At 39.7% G+C, this 17,617-nt stretch overlaps 2 protein-coding genes across 8 annotated transcripts in view; both read right to left on the bottom strand.

The window, feature by feature from the left end:
• The window catches only part of LOC117936948 (A disintegrin and metalloproteinase with thrombospondin motifs 14), a 42,790-nt gene extending 39,395 nt beyond the window's left edge, over positions 1-3,395 (bottom strand). For both annotated transcript variants that reach the window (XM_034860486.1, XM_034860487.1), the window contains exons 1-2: positions 2,772-3,395; positions 1,961-2,379 (exon numbers count right to left, since the gene is read on the bottom strand). In XM_034860486.1, coding sequence (XP_034716377.1) covers positions 1,961-2,379; positions 2,772-2,850 — 498 coding nt within the window. In that variant the 5' untranslated portion in view covers positions 2,851-3,395. The remainder of the gene's footprint in view (positions 1-1,960; positions 2,380-2,771) is intronic.
• Positions 3,396-12,035: 8,640 nt separating this feature from the next.
• The window catches only part of pald1a (phosphatase domain containing paladin 1a), a 47,162-nt gene continuing 41,580 nt past the window's right edge, over positions 12,036-17,617 (bottom strand). For 5 of the 6 annotated variants that reach the window (XM_034860459.1, XM_034860462.1, XM_034860460.1 and 2 more), the window contains one exon: positions 13,741-13,890. In XM_034860459.1, coding sequence (XP_034716350.1) covers positions 13,741-13,890 — 150 coding nt within the window. Of the gene's footprint in view, positions 13,891-17,617 lie in introns of all 6 variants that reach the window. The other variant, XM_034860457.1, reaches the window with a different exon arrangement.

The raw sequence follows: 17,617 nt of genomic DNA, 5'->3' as shown, positions 1-17,617 counted from the left end.
AGTGATGGCAAATGACAAATAGATTGGTGGTAATGGAAGACACACACACCGCTCAGAAAGGCTTTTTTTTTTTTTAAATAACTTTACCTAAGGCTAGATACAGAGCTTTTAAGGCTTGAAATTACTAAAATGGTAAATGGAACCTTACCGGACAAAGAACTTTACAATTTGCCTCTCATTCACCCACTCACACAAACATTCACAGACCAATGGTGGTGGAGCCGCTATAGAAAGGTGATGACCTGCCCAATCGCGAGCCACTTGGAGTTCAATGTCTTGCTCAAAGACACTTGAGTATGCAAACTGGAGGAGCCAGGTCAGGAGGAGCCGGGTCAAATCACCTGAGCCACAGTCCCCCTGAAGTCCAAGACCTTGAGTCAAACCAAATCCGGGCCCTCACAAATTTTGATCTGGCACGCATATCAATTTAGGTTTACAACCAATTTTGGCCCTACCAATTGTGCACTAAAACCAAAAAGTTAGGAAATAGATTTGGGCAGATTTGCTGAGTTTTAACTACAGAAATTCCCACAACAACATTTAGGCTGTGCAACAGGTTGTTGTAAGACAGTTGTGTGGGAGCCTGCTTTTAAAAACTGTAATCTTTGTTTTTCATGATTTGCTAAATTCTGTGATGGCTAGGAAACCTTTTCCGTGCACTTTTTTAGGGTTGTATTTCAACCATTGTATGGTAGAAAGCTATACGAGACATGCAACAATACAGCCAAAGATGTTTAACTTTTTTTGGTTAAATAAAAGCATGTTAGTAAACTATACATGGCTGAGTCTCACCCTTATGGCTATTCTCATTTCCAGTGCGGCCCTTAAGGAAGTTGAGTTTGACACCCCTGGCCTAAAGGGATCCCTCATGGTAATGAACCCACAGAGACTGCAGTTCCCTTCAGCTTTACAAAGCACTTTAGCAACTTTCATGTCATTGTTTTGGTTTTGAAGCCCTGAACTTTATGGTTTTAGCTTGCTGCTATCATCAGCGCCATTGTCACATGTAGCTGCAGCTGTTATCAGGCACAAAGCTCCAACCAAACAGTGGCAACTTCAGTGACCAGCTGTTGAACATAGTTGGCACTCAGCTGCTAAAGAGACTGATATTTTTCTAAGGGGTTAGTGGAGATCAAAAACAGAGCTGAAAAGAAAGTGAATGTACACTTACACTATATAAAGTAATGTCAATGTTTAGTTGACAGCTTGTGCGCTGCCCCTAAGTGGGTAAAAATCAATTGATGCCGATTTAAGTAACAAAATTGAACCTTTCGATTGTCTAACTACGTGCCATGCATAAGCCAAAGATAGTTGGTTAGAGACAGAAATATGACAGGATTTAGCTTCGATAAAGGATTCATAGTCAATACAACCCCACTGCTCCTGTTTCTATTCTCGTGCACAAACTGTCATGCTTGCTAGTTGTTTGAGCGCTTGTCTCCTGCTCCTTAATAAGTCAGATTAGCTTGATTCTAGCCTCATCATTTGTTAATCCTGACCAATGGAAGAGCAGGAACTGGACGCTCAAACTGCCTCATTTCCTGCTGGTGTATTATGGAACATATTGGCAGAAATAAATAGAGTAGAAAATAATAGAGTGTTCAGAAGATACTGAACACACAGATTGACGTTACAGATATTATGCTGCAAATGTTGTTTAAGAAGTCTCTCAGCAAAGAACCAAGCTACAAACGTTGAGCCACATATAAGGCTACACAGAGGTGCATGTTTGATACTTTAAAGATATAGTAGGTTAAAAATTGACTATTGCTGCATGTGCATATGCAAGTAGGTAAAAAAAATATGTGAAGTGGCCATTGTGAAGGATTTTCCAAAAATGAATAAATACACACCAACAATCCACACTCTGTCTGAAATTGAGCCAAAAATTGAAAAGCATCTTTTCTGCCAGCTACATCATTCTCTATCAGACTAATATTTCAAGTATGCAATGACTTACCAGTCCGTCACAATTGCTGATAGCCACAGAGGCCTCCGGCATGTCGCTCACATCTCCAGTGAAAACACAGTCCTTGTGGATATGCTCCTTGGCCTTTTCCAAAAAGTCTTCCTGCCATTCCACAAAAGCCCCCGGGGCCACCAGCCTCCTGTTGGCCCTAAGGCGGAGGTGCAGTTCTTTCCCAAACACAGTGACATTGAAAAACAAGTGCTGCGCTGAGGCAGGGTTGACCGGGGGCATCTCGGGGGCACCGCGGGCCACCCTTCTTCTGCTGCTGCCAGAGGCTGAGGCGGCATCAGCATCAGCATCACCTTTACTTCCACTTCCAGCAGAGACCACGTGAGAAATATATCTGCCACGGGAGTCTGTGCTGAATGGCACGATAAGACCATATTCACTTAACTTTCCAGAGAGTTTTTCTGCTGGGACAGATAGTGTCTAGTGAGAATCACATGAACAGACCTATGGCAAGTTGTTATGTAAAAAAGGCTATAAATCAAAGTAAGCTGAATGATTAAAAATGCATGCAGAATCATAGAGGACAGAAAAAAACCTTGTTTTTTTTATAGCCTATCGCTTTCATATATAGGTAGCTCAGAATGAATGTCTTTATTAAACTGGGGTGTTATGAGTAAAATTAATGTGGCCATAAAATGAAATAAAGCATTTCAAGAAACTGTATTGACTTCATCTGGAAAAGCAAGGCTGTATTATGTGGATGTATCAATAAAAATAGGCCATCATTTTATTTGATTATTCCTCAACCTCACAACACAACACAATACAATAAAAAACAAGTTGTATAACTCACCATGTGTTTCTGCAGCAAAAACATGATCCAGAAATACTTGACTGAGTGAAAAGCACATCAATAAATACATACAATCCATAGCGAGCGCTATAGTGTGAGAGCTGCCACTTCAGCACTGAGTTTTCCTTTCTGTTGTAAACTTTGAGCGGAGTCCTTCCTCCTGAAAAAAAGCACAAATGCAGAAGAAAAGTCCTCAGAGTTGAGCTCCAGCGAAACAGCCGTGCATTTCTGAGCGTTTCCCTTTAGACGCCAAATTCACGGATATTCACAAGTTGTTTCCAATCATTTGGCCTGTGCTGAACTGCATACACCAAGACTGTCCCATCCATTTAGGGAGCTAAGGGGGGATATCTGGGGTGCTGATGACGACAACTCCCCGGTAAAAACCGGGACGGTTGAGGTAGCCCAATTTTTTTTTTTTTCCTTCTTCGTCCCTTTCCTTCCACAGATAACTTAAGACAGCAAGTTAACGCACGCCTACGCTGAGAAAAAAAGTCTGAAGGGTTCAGTGTGCAGAGACAGAGTGTCCCGGTGGTGAAACATCTGCCGTCCAGTCGTGCACCATTACGCACCCATGGTTCGGCTGCGGGACTCTCAACTGCTCAACTTGAAGCCACTACCAGCCAACAGTGGGAGCGCCTTCTCTCCACTAGACAACCACATATTTAGCCAAGCGAATTTTTTTTTCAACTCAAAAAAGAAAAGAAACTGGAGACGTTGTATCATCATGTCCACTTCCACAGCTAATATGCAGTCCTAAAATGTCCTTGACATGTCTGCCAGATACATGGTAATAACTCATGGGCTCAATGTTTACATAAGTCCACAAACACATAGCAGTGACAACATGGCAATAAATCAGGAAGAGAGGTCAAAACTTTCCATCGCACGTGCTTGAAAAAAACGGGGCATTGACTTGTTTAGAGAGAAATCAACTTCAATAATTATTATCTCGACAAAAATACATGAATATTAACAACATAAAAAAAGTTTCAAGCTGTGCATTCAAATACAGAATCATCTTTGGTGGCAGTAAAAGATTAAAGGATAGGTTTACATTTTTCTCAAGTCTATCTCACATACCCATATGTGCTTTGAAACAGTTTTTGGAGGCTGTTATTGTTCCCGTGTTGTCATTGTGCAAATGAACATTATACAGTTCAACCAAAGCTAATTAGAAGCTTCAGCATTTGGAGGTAGATAATTCTTCCAAAGTTACAGACTTATTTTAGTGAAATCTTCTCTTTGTCTATTGCGGCTCAGCGTAGAAACTCTGTGTGGAAACGAGAGAATTTCACACTAAAAAGACTAGAACTTTCTCTTACTTTAAAAGGGTGTTTTCTTTCTCTTCAGCGCCAGTGTGGATAGGAGTAACACTTATGGCGTTTTTCAACTGCATGGTATCTGCTCAACTCTACTTTTTTGGTTTTCCATGGTCCCTGGTCCCTGCTAACAGGTACCAACTGTTAGTACTACCTCAGTCGAGGTTCCAAGCAAGTTGAGAGAATACCAAAAGGTGACGTGAGAACCTGCAGACTACTGATTGGTCGGAGAGAATCGTCACTAATCACTACGTCATCATTGCTAGGGACAGACAGTTGTGTCCTGAACAAACCCCCCGTGTTTAAATAGTTTGGCCGGCGGGTGACATGCCGACAATCAAAACAACAAACCTCTGACGTTCTGTGTGTGTGTCGCGTTATGTCACGGCAAGTTGCTACTATGACAACCAGCCATGGCTCGCCTCATGAGGCAATACCAATCTGCAATGGATGAAAGAGGACGGGGCACCGCGGCAGAGTCGAGCCGAGACAAGCAGGTACCATTAATGGAAAAATGCCGTTACAGTAACATCGACCCACAACTCTCAATGGACGCATGGTTTTAGACTAGAAAATAATTTGCACCAATCTTTTTAGAGCCAAATAAAGTGCATTTCCGTTGTTAGTTTGTGAATTGACCTTGGGTGTCATGGAAGATGCTTTAGATAAACTTTATTATTATTATTATTATTATTTTTAGTTGAGTAGTGTAGGGTTTAACGTGCACTACTCATGTTCCATTCTTATTGAACACTTGAATTTGAGTATCAACAAAGCAAGTCTTGCGTGATCCGATTTAATGAATTCATGCGGTTTGTATCTCAGGTTTTCATAATCTGAGCTAATCCTGCAGATGTCACTGTGATCATATGTTCCATTTTGCAGAAAGGTAACAAATCCAACACCATCATTACAGGCTTTTTAGAAGGTGTGAAAACTCTACAGTAGATTTCCTCAGTGGAATATCAACCTGTTAAAACTTTGAGTGACTGCTCAAGGAACCAGGACCTTTTTTTGGCCCGGCTTAACCTGCTGGAGTCCAGACTTTGTCAAACATGACCATGTACTAAACCAACAAAGAGAAGGGGGTTGGGTTTAAATTAGTTTTTGACTTTCAGGTAATTTTTTTTGGAGGAAAAAAAGGTGTCTAGACTAGACATTATTTTCCCCCTGCAGATTCTCGACTATGTCTGGGCTCTGTTGGTCTACGCAACCTCCCCCATGCAGCTCCTATACTCCCACTCTGTGGTTAATTAAAATCTCCCAGGATGGTCAATGTAGAGCAGGTGTGGGATTTTTATGCAATCATCCCCTTAGGGCGGCAATAAGAGGATTGTATGGTGATCCAGACTTATGCATTAATAAGTGATGGAAACTAACCACAGCATTAAGAGATGGAAACCATTAACTGCCTTGTAAGAACTTTTATGCTCTTTCCATCCATACTCTTTGGAGTGTTTTTTGTTGTTTCTGTTTCGTTTGTGTCTAAAGGCCAGTTTAACATTCCACAATATAGCATAGTATTGAATTAGAAGCCTTTTTTCCCCTTCTTAAATGAATAGCTCCACTCAGTCTGTGGTTAAGTCCACACAGCAGAACAATTTTCTACTACAGTGTTCACATTAGAACATTCTGTCCATCACAACAGGAGTGTTAGAGCAAAATTGAATACACTCTTATCTCAAATAAAAGCCAACTGTTGAGCATTTTAACAATAAACTCATTAGAGACAGGCAGTCCTCTTCAGAAATTAGATTTTATTGAACTGTAAACGCTTGAAAATATAAAAGTATGCTTTCTTTCCCCTCTCAGACTTCCCAGAGACATGCTTCAAACTCTACATTTCTGCATGGATGAATTTTAAATCGACTTGAAGCCGGAATCAACCAAACACATAGTAATCTGCTGAACAGTAGTTAGTCCATTTTTTGAGGGTGGAGCTCCCTCAGTGTGTGCTGTAATGTGGTCTAGCCATGCCAGCGTGCTGAGAAAGTATGTGACTTTTCATCTCTTGAGATGCAAAGCAGCTGCTAGTCTGCCCGGCAGCTTGAGGGAAGAGTAGAGCGTCTGCAATTGCCGAGTTACAAACCAGCGACTTGAAGAAGTTGTTATTATAGTCCTCTGCACCTTATGGATTTGGGACTTGATGAGTTTCCCTTGACCTTCCTTAAGAACATTTAATTAGTCAATTAAATGTTCTTAAGGATGGTCAAGTGAAACTAAAGGAAATACTAATACTAATGAGTGTGGGAGTATTTCCTTTAGTGCGGCTACAACACTGCAATATGTGTCACAATATTTGTGTAGAAGGTTTTACCTTTACCTCCATCACACGGTTTCTGTTTTCATATCTCAAAAACTACTCAACAGTTTTAAAGTAAATTTGGTGGAAAGTTAAAGGAATAGTTTGACATTTTACTTGCTAATAGTTAGTAAATAAATAAATAAGTAGGGGGTGAATTGCCCTAAAGTGGGACACTGCCTAAAGTAATGTGGGACACTAAAGGTTTAGTGTTTGTAGGTCCCCCATAAACACATGAATCCCTGTGAAATTATTGGTTTCACAAAGTTGTGGTGTCATGTAATCAAAATCACATGACCTCTCAAATGGCCAGTCATATTTGAGGGTGCAGCAATCCTCAAACAGGACGCAATTTGTGTAAAGACCACCAAAAGGCAAAGTATATGGAGTTTTGACAAACTTGTTATCAAAGTGCCCATATTGGGGGAAAAAAATCACTTTTTTCTGGGATTTGGGGTGTTATTTTGTGTCTCTGGTCCTTCCACACACATACAAACTTGGAAAAAAACTATCTTTGCTGTTTTGAGTGAGATACAGGTTTCTGAATGTCCTCTACCTTCATTCGGGTGAGCTGTTCAAAATCTGCACGGCTTTCTACGTAACTAGCCGAGATGAGGTGGCTAACTGTGGCTCATGCTAGCTCATTCGGAAATGGCAAAACGCCGCTACAAAACACACTAGTTCACCATAGTATTCCACAAGTGTACCCTCGTTCAGTAGAAGTCTCCCAGGTAATCCTGCCTTGTACTGAACAAAGTTGAAAAAAAGAGTTAGCTGATGTAAGCTTACCCTGCTACTGAGCATAGTCAGGTCCGAACCAAACCTGTGGCCGCTGCAGCGAGGACTGAGCCTCTGTATGTGGTACACGCTCTACCAGGTGAGCTAACCAGGCGCCCTATATTTCATATTTTTATCAAATTCCTGGTGTCCCACCTAAGGAAATGAGGTTTCAAAATGTGGGACAGTGGTAAAGTCAGTCAAAAATGTGTGGTGGGGCATGGTTTGGGGGGACAAAAATGGTTATTTACAAGTTTTTAGTGTTGTTATATAATATAAGAACGCTGTAACTACAGAAGTATAAGGTTGTTGGAATCTTTTTTGGTTGTGTGGTTGTGTGTGTGTGTGTGTGTGTGTATGTGTGAAGGAAGTAGGTGTCTTAAAATGAAAAAAAATAGCTCTGAATTTAAAAACTCAGTGGGAAACCAATAAAGCCATTCCATAAAATGTATTATGGATCACAATGGCAAAGGGGAGAAAGACAGGAAGAGACGCAGAGCGATAGGAAGAATCAAGGAAAGGATAAGAGAAAGAAACTAAATCAGTTGAGGTAGGACAGGATAAAAGGAGTCATAGAGGAGTATAGGAAGATTGTCCCTCTGCAAAAATTGTGGGCCAGGGCTAGAATGTCCCTAAATCTACTCTCCTGTACAGCAATGGTCACTTTCGCCAACATAACTCAAGTGGACACCCTGTTTGATGATATCCAATTATCATGCTTCATCAATCCATACTCAAGAGAATTACTAACTTAATTCATTTTTCCATTCTACGAAATTCTAGGAACACAACTGTCCCACATTAGGAGGCTGCGTTTTTTTCTAACTGTTTCTAAAATCCACTAATATGATTTGAATAGGCATATCCTAGGGTTTTTTTAAAATGGTATTGGATGTTGATTTAATGTATTGGCTTCACATTGGAATATGTCACACAAGTCAAAAAAGAGTAGTCTAAGAAGTCCTCCAAATTAAATGACACAATGGCTTTGTTCATGTTCTTGAGTATGACACAAACATTTAATGATCTGACGCCATAGGCCATTTATTTCCTGTGCCTTCAAACACTAACAAATCACAGATGAAAAATAATTGCATATAATGTGACAATGCTAATGTTTCAGCTATTAAGCTATACTTGAACTCTTGGATTACCAACCAGGCAAAACGGCCTCAAAGGACCAACATTATTAGATATTACGTGTATGTTACTGCTCCTTTTGTTTGTAACTTTTGTCCCTTCTTACTTACCGTATTTTTGCTCTGAGTCTGCCCCAAGAGAGCTTCATTGTTTTTATCTTGTTTATGTCTCTTTGATTCCCTAAACAACATATGTATGTGGATAGAAAGTAATATTAGTTATTCACTTACCTTAAATACCTTAAGGCGGTTACCGGTTTTCTGCAACAACAAATATAATAACGTAACGACGCTAATGGCGTTAGTGTGTCAATGAGTTTAAGTTAGCTACGTTAGCATCATATGTCGCTAACTCAAGTGGTTATAGCTGTGTTGGCAGATTGTTTAGTTCTGTTTAACCAGTTCTTCAAGATTTGACCATGGTTGTGTTTGTAATAAGAGTAACAAATGTAAACAATGTGTGAAAGATTCTGAAACTTAAATACAATAAAATCTAAAGTAAGTCATATTTTTACCTTTTGGCTCTGTCTCGTAGATGTTGGTGTAGTTTTCAGACTTGAGATGGTTGACCTTGGAAACAACACTTGACACAACAATGTCACCATAAGGTCCATTTAGTAGTAGTCACTAGTCTACTAACCAATTTATTCATCCATGTTACTAACTAGTTATTTACTGCAGCCATGTTTAGGCCAAGGAACAATTAATTAGGTTTTGGTGTAAATCCATGGCAGTATCGCCACCATGTGGTTGTTTAAGATTGGCTATAAAAAAAAAAGAACGGTTACACTTTACTTTAAGATATCTACATAAGAGTAATTTGACACTGTCATGAACGTGTCATAAACATTATAAAAAAAGTCATAATCGTTTATGACATAACGCTTCTTCTGGTTAAGTGTCATTCAATGTGTCAGGATTGTCCTCACTCCTCAAATTTGAGCCAATAATCACTATATTTGGTACAATGAAACACATGTGATTTAAGGCTCAATACACACATTTACGTGACTGTTTTTCTATAATTGGACACCAAATTCTTGCAGCTCGGGTGTCTTTGACCTAATCTGCAATAACTCCATACATCCTGATCACAAATTAATTTAGATTATTTTCATGATGTGACATGAATAGACATGACTGTGGTCATCACTCTGACTCAGAGTTGTTTTGGTATGTCCAAGTCAAGTCTTTATGTTGGTCAGAGCAAGTTCAAGTCACAAGTCTTTATGAAGATGCTGTCTTTAAGGTCTAAATGCTGACACTTCATTTGCACATTTCATTGTCATTAACAGTGTTGTTCACATGAGACCAAGAGCCTTGTTAGCCAAATGCAACAAAAATGAACACAGATTTATTTTAATTGTAAAAGGTAATTTACTTGACCCAAAGCTAACTCAGAACGAAAAGCAATAATAATCAGTGACACCTGCTGACCAGTGCTACCAAATGACGTGGCTCATAATTTATGGTTTGCTAACAATGGTAGGCTATAGCGGGAGCAATGAGACGGAAGTGAGGGTTTAGAGACCAGAGTAACCACTTGGAAATACCCAGCTGTGACGACATTGTCAGAAACTATCCAGAGCTTGACTGATGAGTTAGCATAAGCACCAGTTACTAGCATCTCAGCTTAATTCATAAGTTTCTCCTATTTCTCCTATTTAAGCCAAGAACTAGACAGCTTTGTGAAACAGGTTTATTTGGGTATTACTGAAGTCTGACTGTTGGTTGGATCTAAGACATAATCAAAGTCTCCTTGTGAAATCAAACACAAGTCCTTTCCACGCTAGTCTTTTAGGACTCATCCGTTTAAAACTTGAGTTCTTTTTACTTTCAAGTCAGCTGGTTTGGAAGTCAGTTCTTAAATATGTTAATTCTCAGAGGAGTTCTGGTCAGACTCACTCTTGCATGATCCATCTTTGTACAAAGCTTATTATTAATTTAAGCTTTCTCTAAAAATAATGGTCTCCATCATCGGTATTGTTTGTTGCAATGCATATTTTAACACAAATCCCTTTTCACTTGCAGATTTAAAGTCTCTAATCATACTGTCCCGTTATTTAAAAACACATTTATGTTGATGTGCAGCTTTACTGGAAACATTTTTAATTGTGTGACACTATAATCCTCAGTTGCTTTACTTTAGTATTGTCATCTTGTTATGTAGCTCAAATCCAGTTCACAGAAGATAAACCTCACTTGGAACCAGGGTCTCTACACAGCAAAAATCTATATTCCAAAAGGTCAAATGGAGGAGGGAAAAAGGAGCATTTAAGAGTTTCTTTTTTAATTCAATCAGTATTTTTTTTTTTTATCCTGCCAGCAGAGACTTTTCATTACCTTGCTCAGTGGGGTGTGTAATACCTGGCCTATCAGGGATTGTGCATTATTGCCAACAGTACATCAAGGCCTAGAGGTGTATCTGCCAATCAAAGTTAAAAAAACATCCCTTCAAAGATTTTGACTGTCTTGTTAATATTGATCAAATCCCAGCAAGCACACTTGAGTCTCTGAGGTGTTTGTAATGCTGCCTTTATCCCCACAAGAACAATCAAAGAGGACGACGGCGCACACATGCACCCCTTGGCCCCGGCACCATGCCTGCTCTCCTTAGCAGCTCTCTCATCTGCAGAGGGAAGCTTTTCACATGAAGTTCATTACATCCCCTCTTGCAGCTCACCTCTCAATGCTGCTCTTTGTCTGCCGTAATCTCGGGATCCTTCAGAACCGCTAGCTTGAGTTTCACATTGGGGAGTATCTCAATGAGTCTGGAAAGGATTTCAAAGGCAAGGGGCCGCTATATCATCCAAGCATGCTCCTCATGTCCAATTTGTCTCTGTTTGTAGAGTTACGAGAAACAGACACTGTGCTATACAGAAGCATGTGTTTGTGTGGCTGTGCATTTATATCTCCCAGACACTGTCAGACCCTTAACAAAGCGGGATGAAATAGTCCATAAACTGAGATAATATGGAAAGGAAACAAGTATAACAAACTATAAAAGGCATGTTTCAATTTGGTCCATGGTTTTTATTTACAATAATCCAGGATAGTCTGGGATTACGGAAGTTGTTAGGATTTTTATCACACCACAAAGATAAGGCTGCTATGCACTTACAAGACGGGAAGTGATCTGGGATATCAGCCTTTCAAAGCAGGCCAGCAAAGCCAAGTGAGCTTCACTGATGTGCCGGCCGGTGGCTTTTAATCCCCACACAGGCCGCCATTCTTGTGAGGGTGATCATATATATATATATATTTTTTTTTTTTAATTAAGACCTTACCTGTCCACATCAAAAGACATCTCAGATTAGTCTTTTGATCTTGCTAAGCTCTTTATTACTGTATATGGGATATGTTAAGATTTCAGCCAAACAATGAATCATCTGTTTTGTGTAAATGTGTGCTGTTCGATGCTCATAACCTGCTCTGCGCTTCGAGGTTGGCACCGACATAAGAAAAAGAGGCCGTCCGGATATACGAGCGGGTTCTTAGCGGTGCGTATCTAGAGCAAAAGATGATGCCGAGATAAAGAGGAAAAAGACAGGAAGCCAAGGAGGGAAGAGACAATTATTTGGCTCCGTCGCTGAGTTGGAAACTTCACATAGAGTTGTGTGCAAAATATCCACGGTAAGAAAATCCTGCCACATTTCCATTTTTCTCCTTAGAAAAGCCAACAATAAAATTATACCAGAAGCAGACAAAGGCTTTTTTTAATCTATTTAAGTTATTTATTGTATTTCCCCCCAAAAAAGAAAATGGCACATACAGTGAATAAAAGCTAATGCATTTCCTCCAAGAGTGTCTGTGTGAAAACACACATCAACTTCAGAGCATAGCTAAGAAGTTAGGTATTTTACAACCTGCATATGTACTTTGTGTTATCAACTCATACAAAGATAAGTTTGTAATATTCTCTAAAACAAAAAAAAAAAGGTATTTCACTGTCCATTCCTACTTCTTTTTGATACACTGACATGGTAATGAGAGGCATCTGCAGAAAGGGATTTATTTTCTGTCTTATTTTTCAATTTTCTAAGGCAGAAATCAGGTTTTTAAAGCACACTCTGAGCAACAAGTTACAACTAAAGAAATGTTAGCAAAGTGAAGAATAACAAAATAAAAGAAGTTGTTAGAAATCAAATAAATACCCTACAGGTAAAGGTATTTCCAAAATGTACTGTAGGCATGCCAAACAATAATTGGCATTGGATGAACAAAGACAACGGTCTAAGTGTTGCCCTGATAGGCTGAAAATGCAATCTAACTAGCTTGTCTCATTCCAGGTGCTGCCACCAACATGAGCTGCAGTTGTTATCTGGTGTATTTGTCAAGTAATCACTTGTCACAAGTCACTTGCACTGCTAATAGCATAACACAGACAAATCTCCGACCAAACTGTTGGTGGTCGAGTTGCATTGTGGACAATGTAGGCGCCACGTTTTGACAAGGAAGAAGAATGCAAAATATTTTTTTAAAACACAATATATCTCGGTTTTCATATCATATATAATCATATGAGGAAGTGATGTTAACATTTCATTCATACATTAGACAAAAAGTATACGTTTCCAACTTTTAAGCAAAAATTGCTCCAATGTTCACACACGCAAATACAAAGGCGCATTTACAACTTTAAAGTAAAATCAAACTAACACAAAAATCTTGACATGCTGTATTGTTAGTACCTGTTTCATGACAGGTGTAAATAATTGTTAAAAGAAACAGATTGACACGTTATACTTTATACGTTATACTGTCAAAAAAAAAAAAAAAAAAAAAACTCATATTACGCCAATCTCCTCTCAACAACATCCACTCTGATTGGCTTTAGGAAATGTAAAGACACTTTAAAATAACAACTTTCATATGTGCATGGGGAAAAATGGAAAACCTCAAATTAAACAAGTGCACACCCACTCATGGCAGCTGTGCTAAGAAGAAAAAGACAGGGCTCAAGCTAAATATCAGGTCACCCAAACAGCAAACAGTTGTGACACAAAACCCAAATTATTGGCTGACAACACAGTGGAATTTGCTTCTGTCCTCCATAACAGTATTTAAATCAGCTTGTTACAAAAGAAGTTTTAAAAGGCGGTCTCATCTCCAAAAGTAAGAACTTTTAAAGAAAGAAACATAAATATTAATACATTGAAATTCTATGTTCTACCATTCATACAAACAGGCACAAATATCCACTTCTAATATAGGAGCAACATTCTGCTAAGATTGTTTCAGCTACCACTGAAACGCCTAAAAAAATGATAACATGGCTAGTGTGTAGAAAAAAAGCAAAAACAAACAATAGATGAAGTGAAAATATGCATTATACAGGTGTAAATATAGAAGGCGTAATAATGGTAATGTAAATGTCTTTTAATCTTAAAAACACAGTACTGTTTTGGTGCGTTCACAGTGATTCTCTCTCAGATAAACTTCCCTCGGAAAGGAAGTGACTGCATGTTTTGCTGTTGCCAGCGGCAGCGCAGTCTGGCCAGCGGTGTGTCCCTCGGGTTTTCAAACTCTGAGAAGCCCAGCTGGTTGAGGATGTCATAAACTCCGGCTCTGGCAGCCACCTACCACAGAAACACACAAAATGTTAATGAACAGTCAACACCGCCAGCCTCTTTTTTTGTCCATCATGACCACTTGACTACTTTTTCAGATTTAAAGCATGTTATCCGACAGTTTCCTACAATTGCAGCTATTATAGTGGAACAATAGGCATCTACTGTGGGTTTGAAAATGACAGGAAGTGGTTGAAGAAGTATTCAGATCCTTAAATCAGGTAAAAATAAACAGAAAACAGAAATATATATGTGTGTGTGTCTCTGAATGGGTGAATAAAAGAACTACATTAATTCAGAACATTTACTATTGAAGAATATTCAATATTCATAAAAGCCTTGTGAAAGTGTGCAATGATCCCGTCCGATTGATTAGGAAGGTAGGACTACTGTACTTAAGTGCAGTAATAGGACAGCCTGGGAACACCATGATAACAATATATGTTATTCAGTTTTTCTGAGAGAGAGAGAGAGAGAGAGAGAGAGAGAGAGAGAGAGAGAGAGAGAGAGAGAGAGAGAGAGAGAGAGAGAGAGAGAGAGAGAGAGAGAGAGAGAGAGAGAGAGAGAGAGAGAGAGAGAGAGAGAGAGTGTGTTCAGCCTTTGTGTTAAGCAACAGGTCAGCTTTGGCTGTCAAACGCCATAGAACTGATGGGAAGCACCAAGGACAACCAGAAACATCTGGCCATAAAGCCAAATAATACTAACAAACCCGGTAGACATCGACTTCCCAGCAAAAACTTTAAAGATTGAATAGCTCATTAGAAGTGCCACAGCTTGCCCAGTTTACTCTCCAGGAGAGGCTTTAGGAAACACTGTATGGCAGCCACTACATTTGATTAAAGAGTATATAAGTATCCATGTAACACACACAATCCCATTTGAAGGACCAGCTGTTAGCACGCCTGTAGGACCCTAGAAGTTGTTCAGGGCATGACTCAGTGGAGATAACGTGGCTACAACCACTTTGCCAATTTAACCTCTCCCCCTTTGCCTCAGGCGGTCAAGAAGTCTGCGTCTTCGTCTGGAGTAGAGAGAAATGTGCAAGAGGATAGATGTTTAAATAAGGGCATCGTTTGTAGATACTTTTAAATTACACAAATTCAAACATTTCTACTGTGGTTATGTTCTTGAGCCTGTGAGTGATCCTGTATGAAGTACTTTAAATCTGCACTGTCAGGTTGAATGCTGAGGAGGACATATTGGAACAATGACCAGGAATAATAGTATCAAGATATCCCTTTCACTAACAATGATTATAGCTTAGCTGGCCAGCTTTGTGCAGAAATAAACACAAGGTACCGCAGAATGTGGTCTAGATTACCTACTTGCTGACTATGCAAAATCAAATCTTACAACAGATATTGTGTTACGCTAAAACCTTTGATTTGTAGCGTCGACACTGGTTTAAACCTTCCCTCAGTCTTAACATTAACTACATTTAATCATGCAGCTTCTATTGTCCTGTCTAAATTCAGCTTTTTAGAGCAAATACATGCACTGATGTATCTTTCAACACATTCATGTTTGTGTTTGACGTGTCCCTGGCCAGGTGCCAGACTGCTGTATGAACGCTTTGGTGGGAACAAATGAGTGGGTGCAGCTGAACTATTAGTCAGTGGATGGGACTCCCAAAAGGACATTGGATTTGTGATATTAGCCAGCATACTTAAACTGACTCATCTACTCCACAGCCCAGCTGTCTAAATAGTGCATGAGACAGAAACCTCAAAGAGTAAAAAAAGAGAATGCTGGGGAGGTTGATTCTTCTTCTTTTTTTTTTTTTAAATACTTGCACCAAAAAGCTGTCTTTTGTGAATGAAATACTGAATCCCTCTCTAAAGTGACGTTTGCAGAGGATCTTTCCCCCCCTTCGCAGCGGACGGCAGACTTCTCACACCACTCAAATCCACATCTTTATGTTCAGCATATTTCAAACATAGATTCTTCACCACAGACGTAAATAAATCACTTCCATTAGATGCCATCTCGTAGTTCCAAAGCTCTGCAGAAAGTAGTGATTTTCTGTTAAAACAACCCTCTGGATCAACAGTGAATACTATGATACAATTTCACAACTGATTTTCAGGAGTATTCCTTTAAACCTCACCAACAATCCAACAATCCCCAAACACACATACTACGGCCCTGAAGCTGTTGGTGTGCGGTGACAAGCTTTATGTGTGACAGTAAGCAGAGCGTGGGGCGATGCTTTTCATGCTGCATTGAAGAGATCACAAATGCCAATACTCGTTTGGCGGCTGGGGCGGCTGAGGAGAGGCAGCGCACAAGGAGGCGCTGGTCTTTCCCACAGTCGGCTATCTCAAAGGCTGCACATACCGGGCCTGTGTAGGGGGACAGGGAGGCCTCTGTGCCACACATCAAAACAGCTGGAGTGACTGATAGGGTACCTCTCCTGCAGGCATCCATGGTATGCACTGTACACAAGTCCTGCCATTGTGTAAAGGGCCATGTTTTGGATTAGCAAACATGGATTTCAATTCCAATAACTCCTCTGATGTTTCTGCTCTGATCTCAATGCATGCCCACGAGGCAACATCGGGTAATGATGCTAAGGACAATATTTGTCCAATGTGCATACAATGTGGCAGTAAACTTCAAATGTGTACTGAATATGTACTGCCGGATCGTTTTGATCTTGCAGTGAAACAACACAAAACCATGTTTCTGTGTTCAAACAATCTGACTGAACAGAAGCATCAAGACCAAATCAGAGAATCAGAGGCCGCATCTCTCACACACACACACACACGCACACAGTTGTGTAACCCATGGCCTCTAATGTATGACTGGTGCTGGATATGACCGATGCCTCTGGCGTTGCAATTGCCATTAATGATCCTGCCACGGTCACTGGTGATAGGCTAATGATTTATGCCTTTGGGTTGGTTGGGTTACATTGGTTGAGCCGCTGCCAGATTCTGCTGCAACTGGGCCAGTGAACACATCACAATACTGATGGTGACGGGCTAAAAAAAAGAAAAAAAAAAATGACAGACAGACCTGAACCATATTTATGTTTGACTATTTATTTTAGAGATTACTCTTTTTAATCACATGTTCTTTAAACACAAAATTAGTCCTGGAAGAAGTATTTCAAAGTCTAATTGGTTTTCATTTTTGGAAGAACACTCTGTGAGCTGACCTGATTTAAAGTCTGTTGTACTGTACCGTAGTTTGAATTTTGACAACGGTGTGAGAATGATTTGTGATCTTCACTTCAACAAGTGAAGACTAAAGATATGAAGGACACAGTGGAGACAACACGGCCCATAACCATCACAGTGAACAGCTAACAAACAAAAAACAACGCAAGCTATTTAGATGTTCAATTTCACAACTTGTGTCTTTCTGTCACAGCTGACATCTTTTGTGGTATATTCTGTAAGTCTCTCACAGAAATCAATCAGAACAAAGACTTCTTTAAAAAGGACACGTAATCCTAATGCAAAAGAGAATGGTTTCCACAGTGAACGTCTCCCATCGCAGAATTGGACTGGTTCAAATTGTAGAACTCCTGTCAAGCAAACAATGTGACAGGTTGAGGAAGTTTCTTTAGAAAGAAAACATGTTGATAGAAATAGAGATATATACTCACAGCAGGTTTCTGCTTTAGGGTTTATGCCATGATTGAATCAAAGCCAGGGACTTTGGTTAAATGTCATCCCACTCACCCGTCTCCTACTATACTCTCATTTTCAACCGCATACTGTAAATG

This window comes from Etheostoma cragini, chromosome 21 (assembly GCF_013103735.1).
Source record: "Etheostoma cragini isolate CJK2018 chromosome 21, CSU_Ecrag_1.0, whole genome shotgun sequence".
In the NCBI taxonomy this organism is placed as follows: Eukaryota; Metazoa; Chordata; class Actinopteri; order Perciformes; family Percidae; genus Etheostoma; species Etheostoma cragini.
Note: the sequence above shows the minus strand (reverse complement) of the source record. Positions and strands in the feature narration are given on the sequence as shown.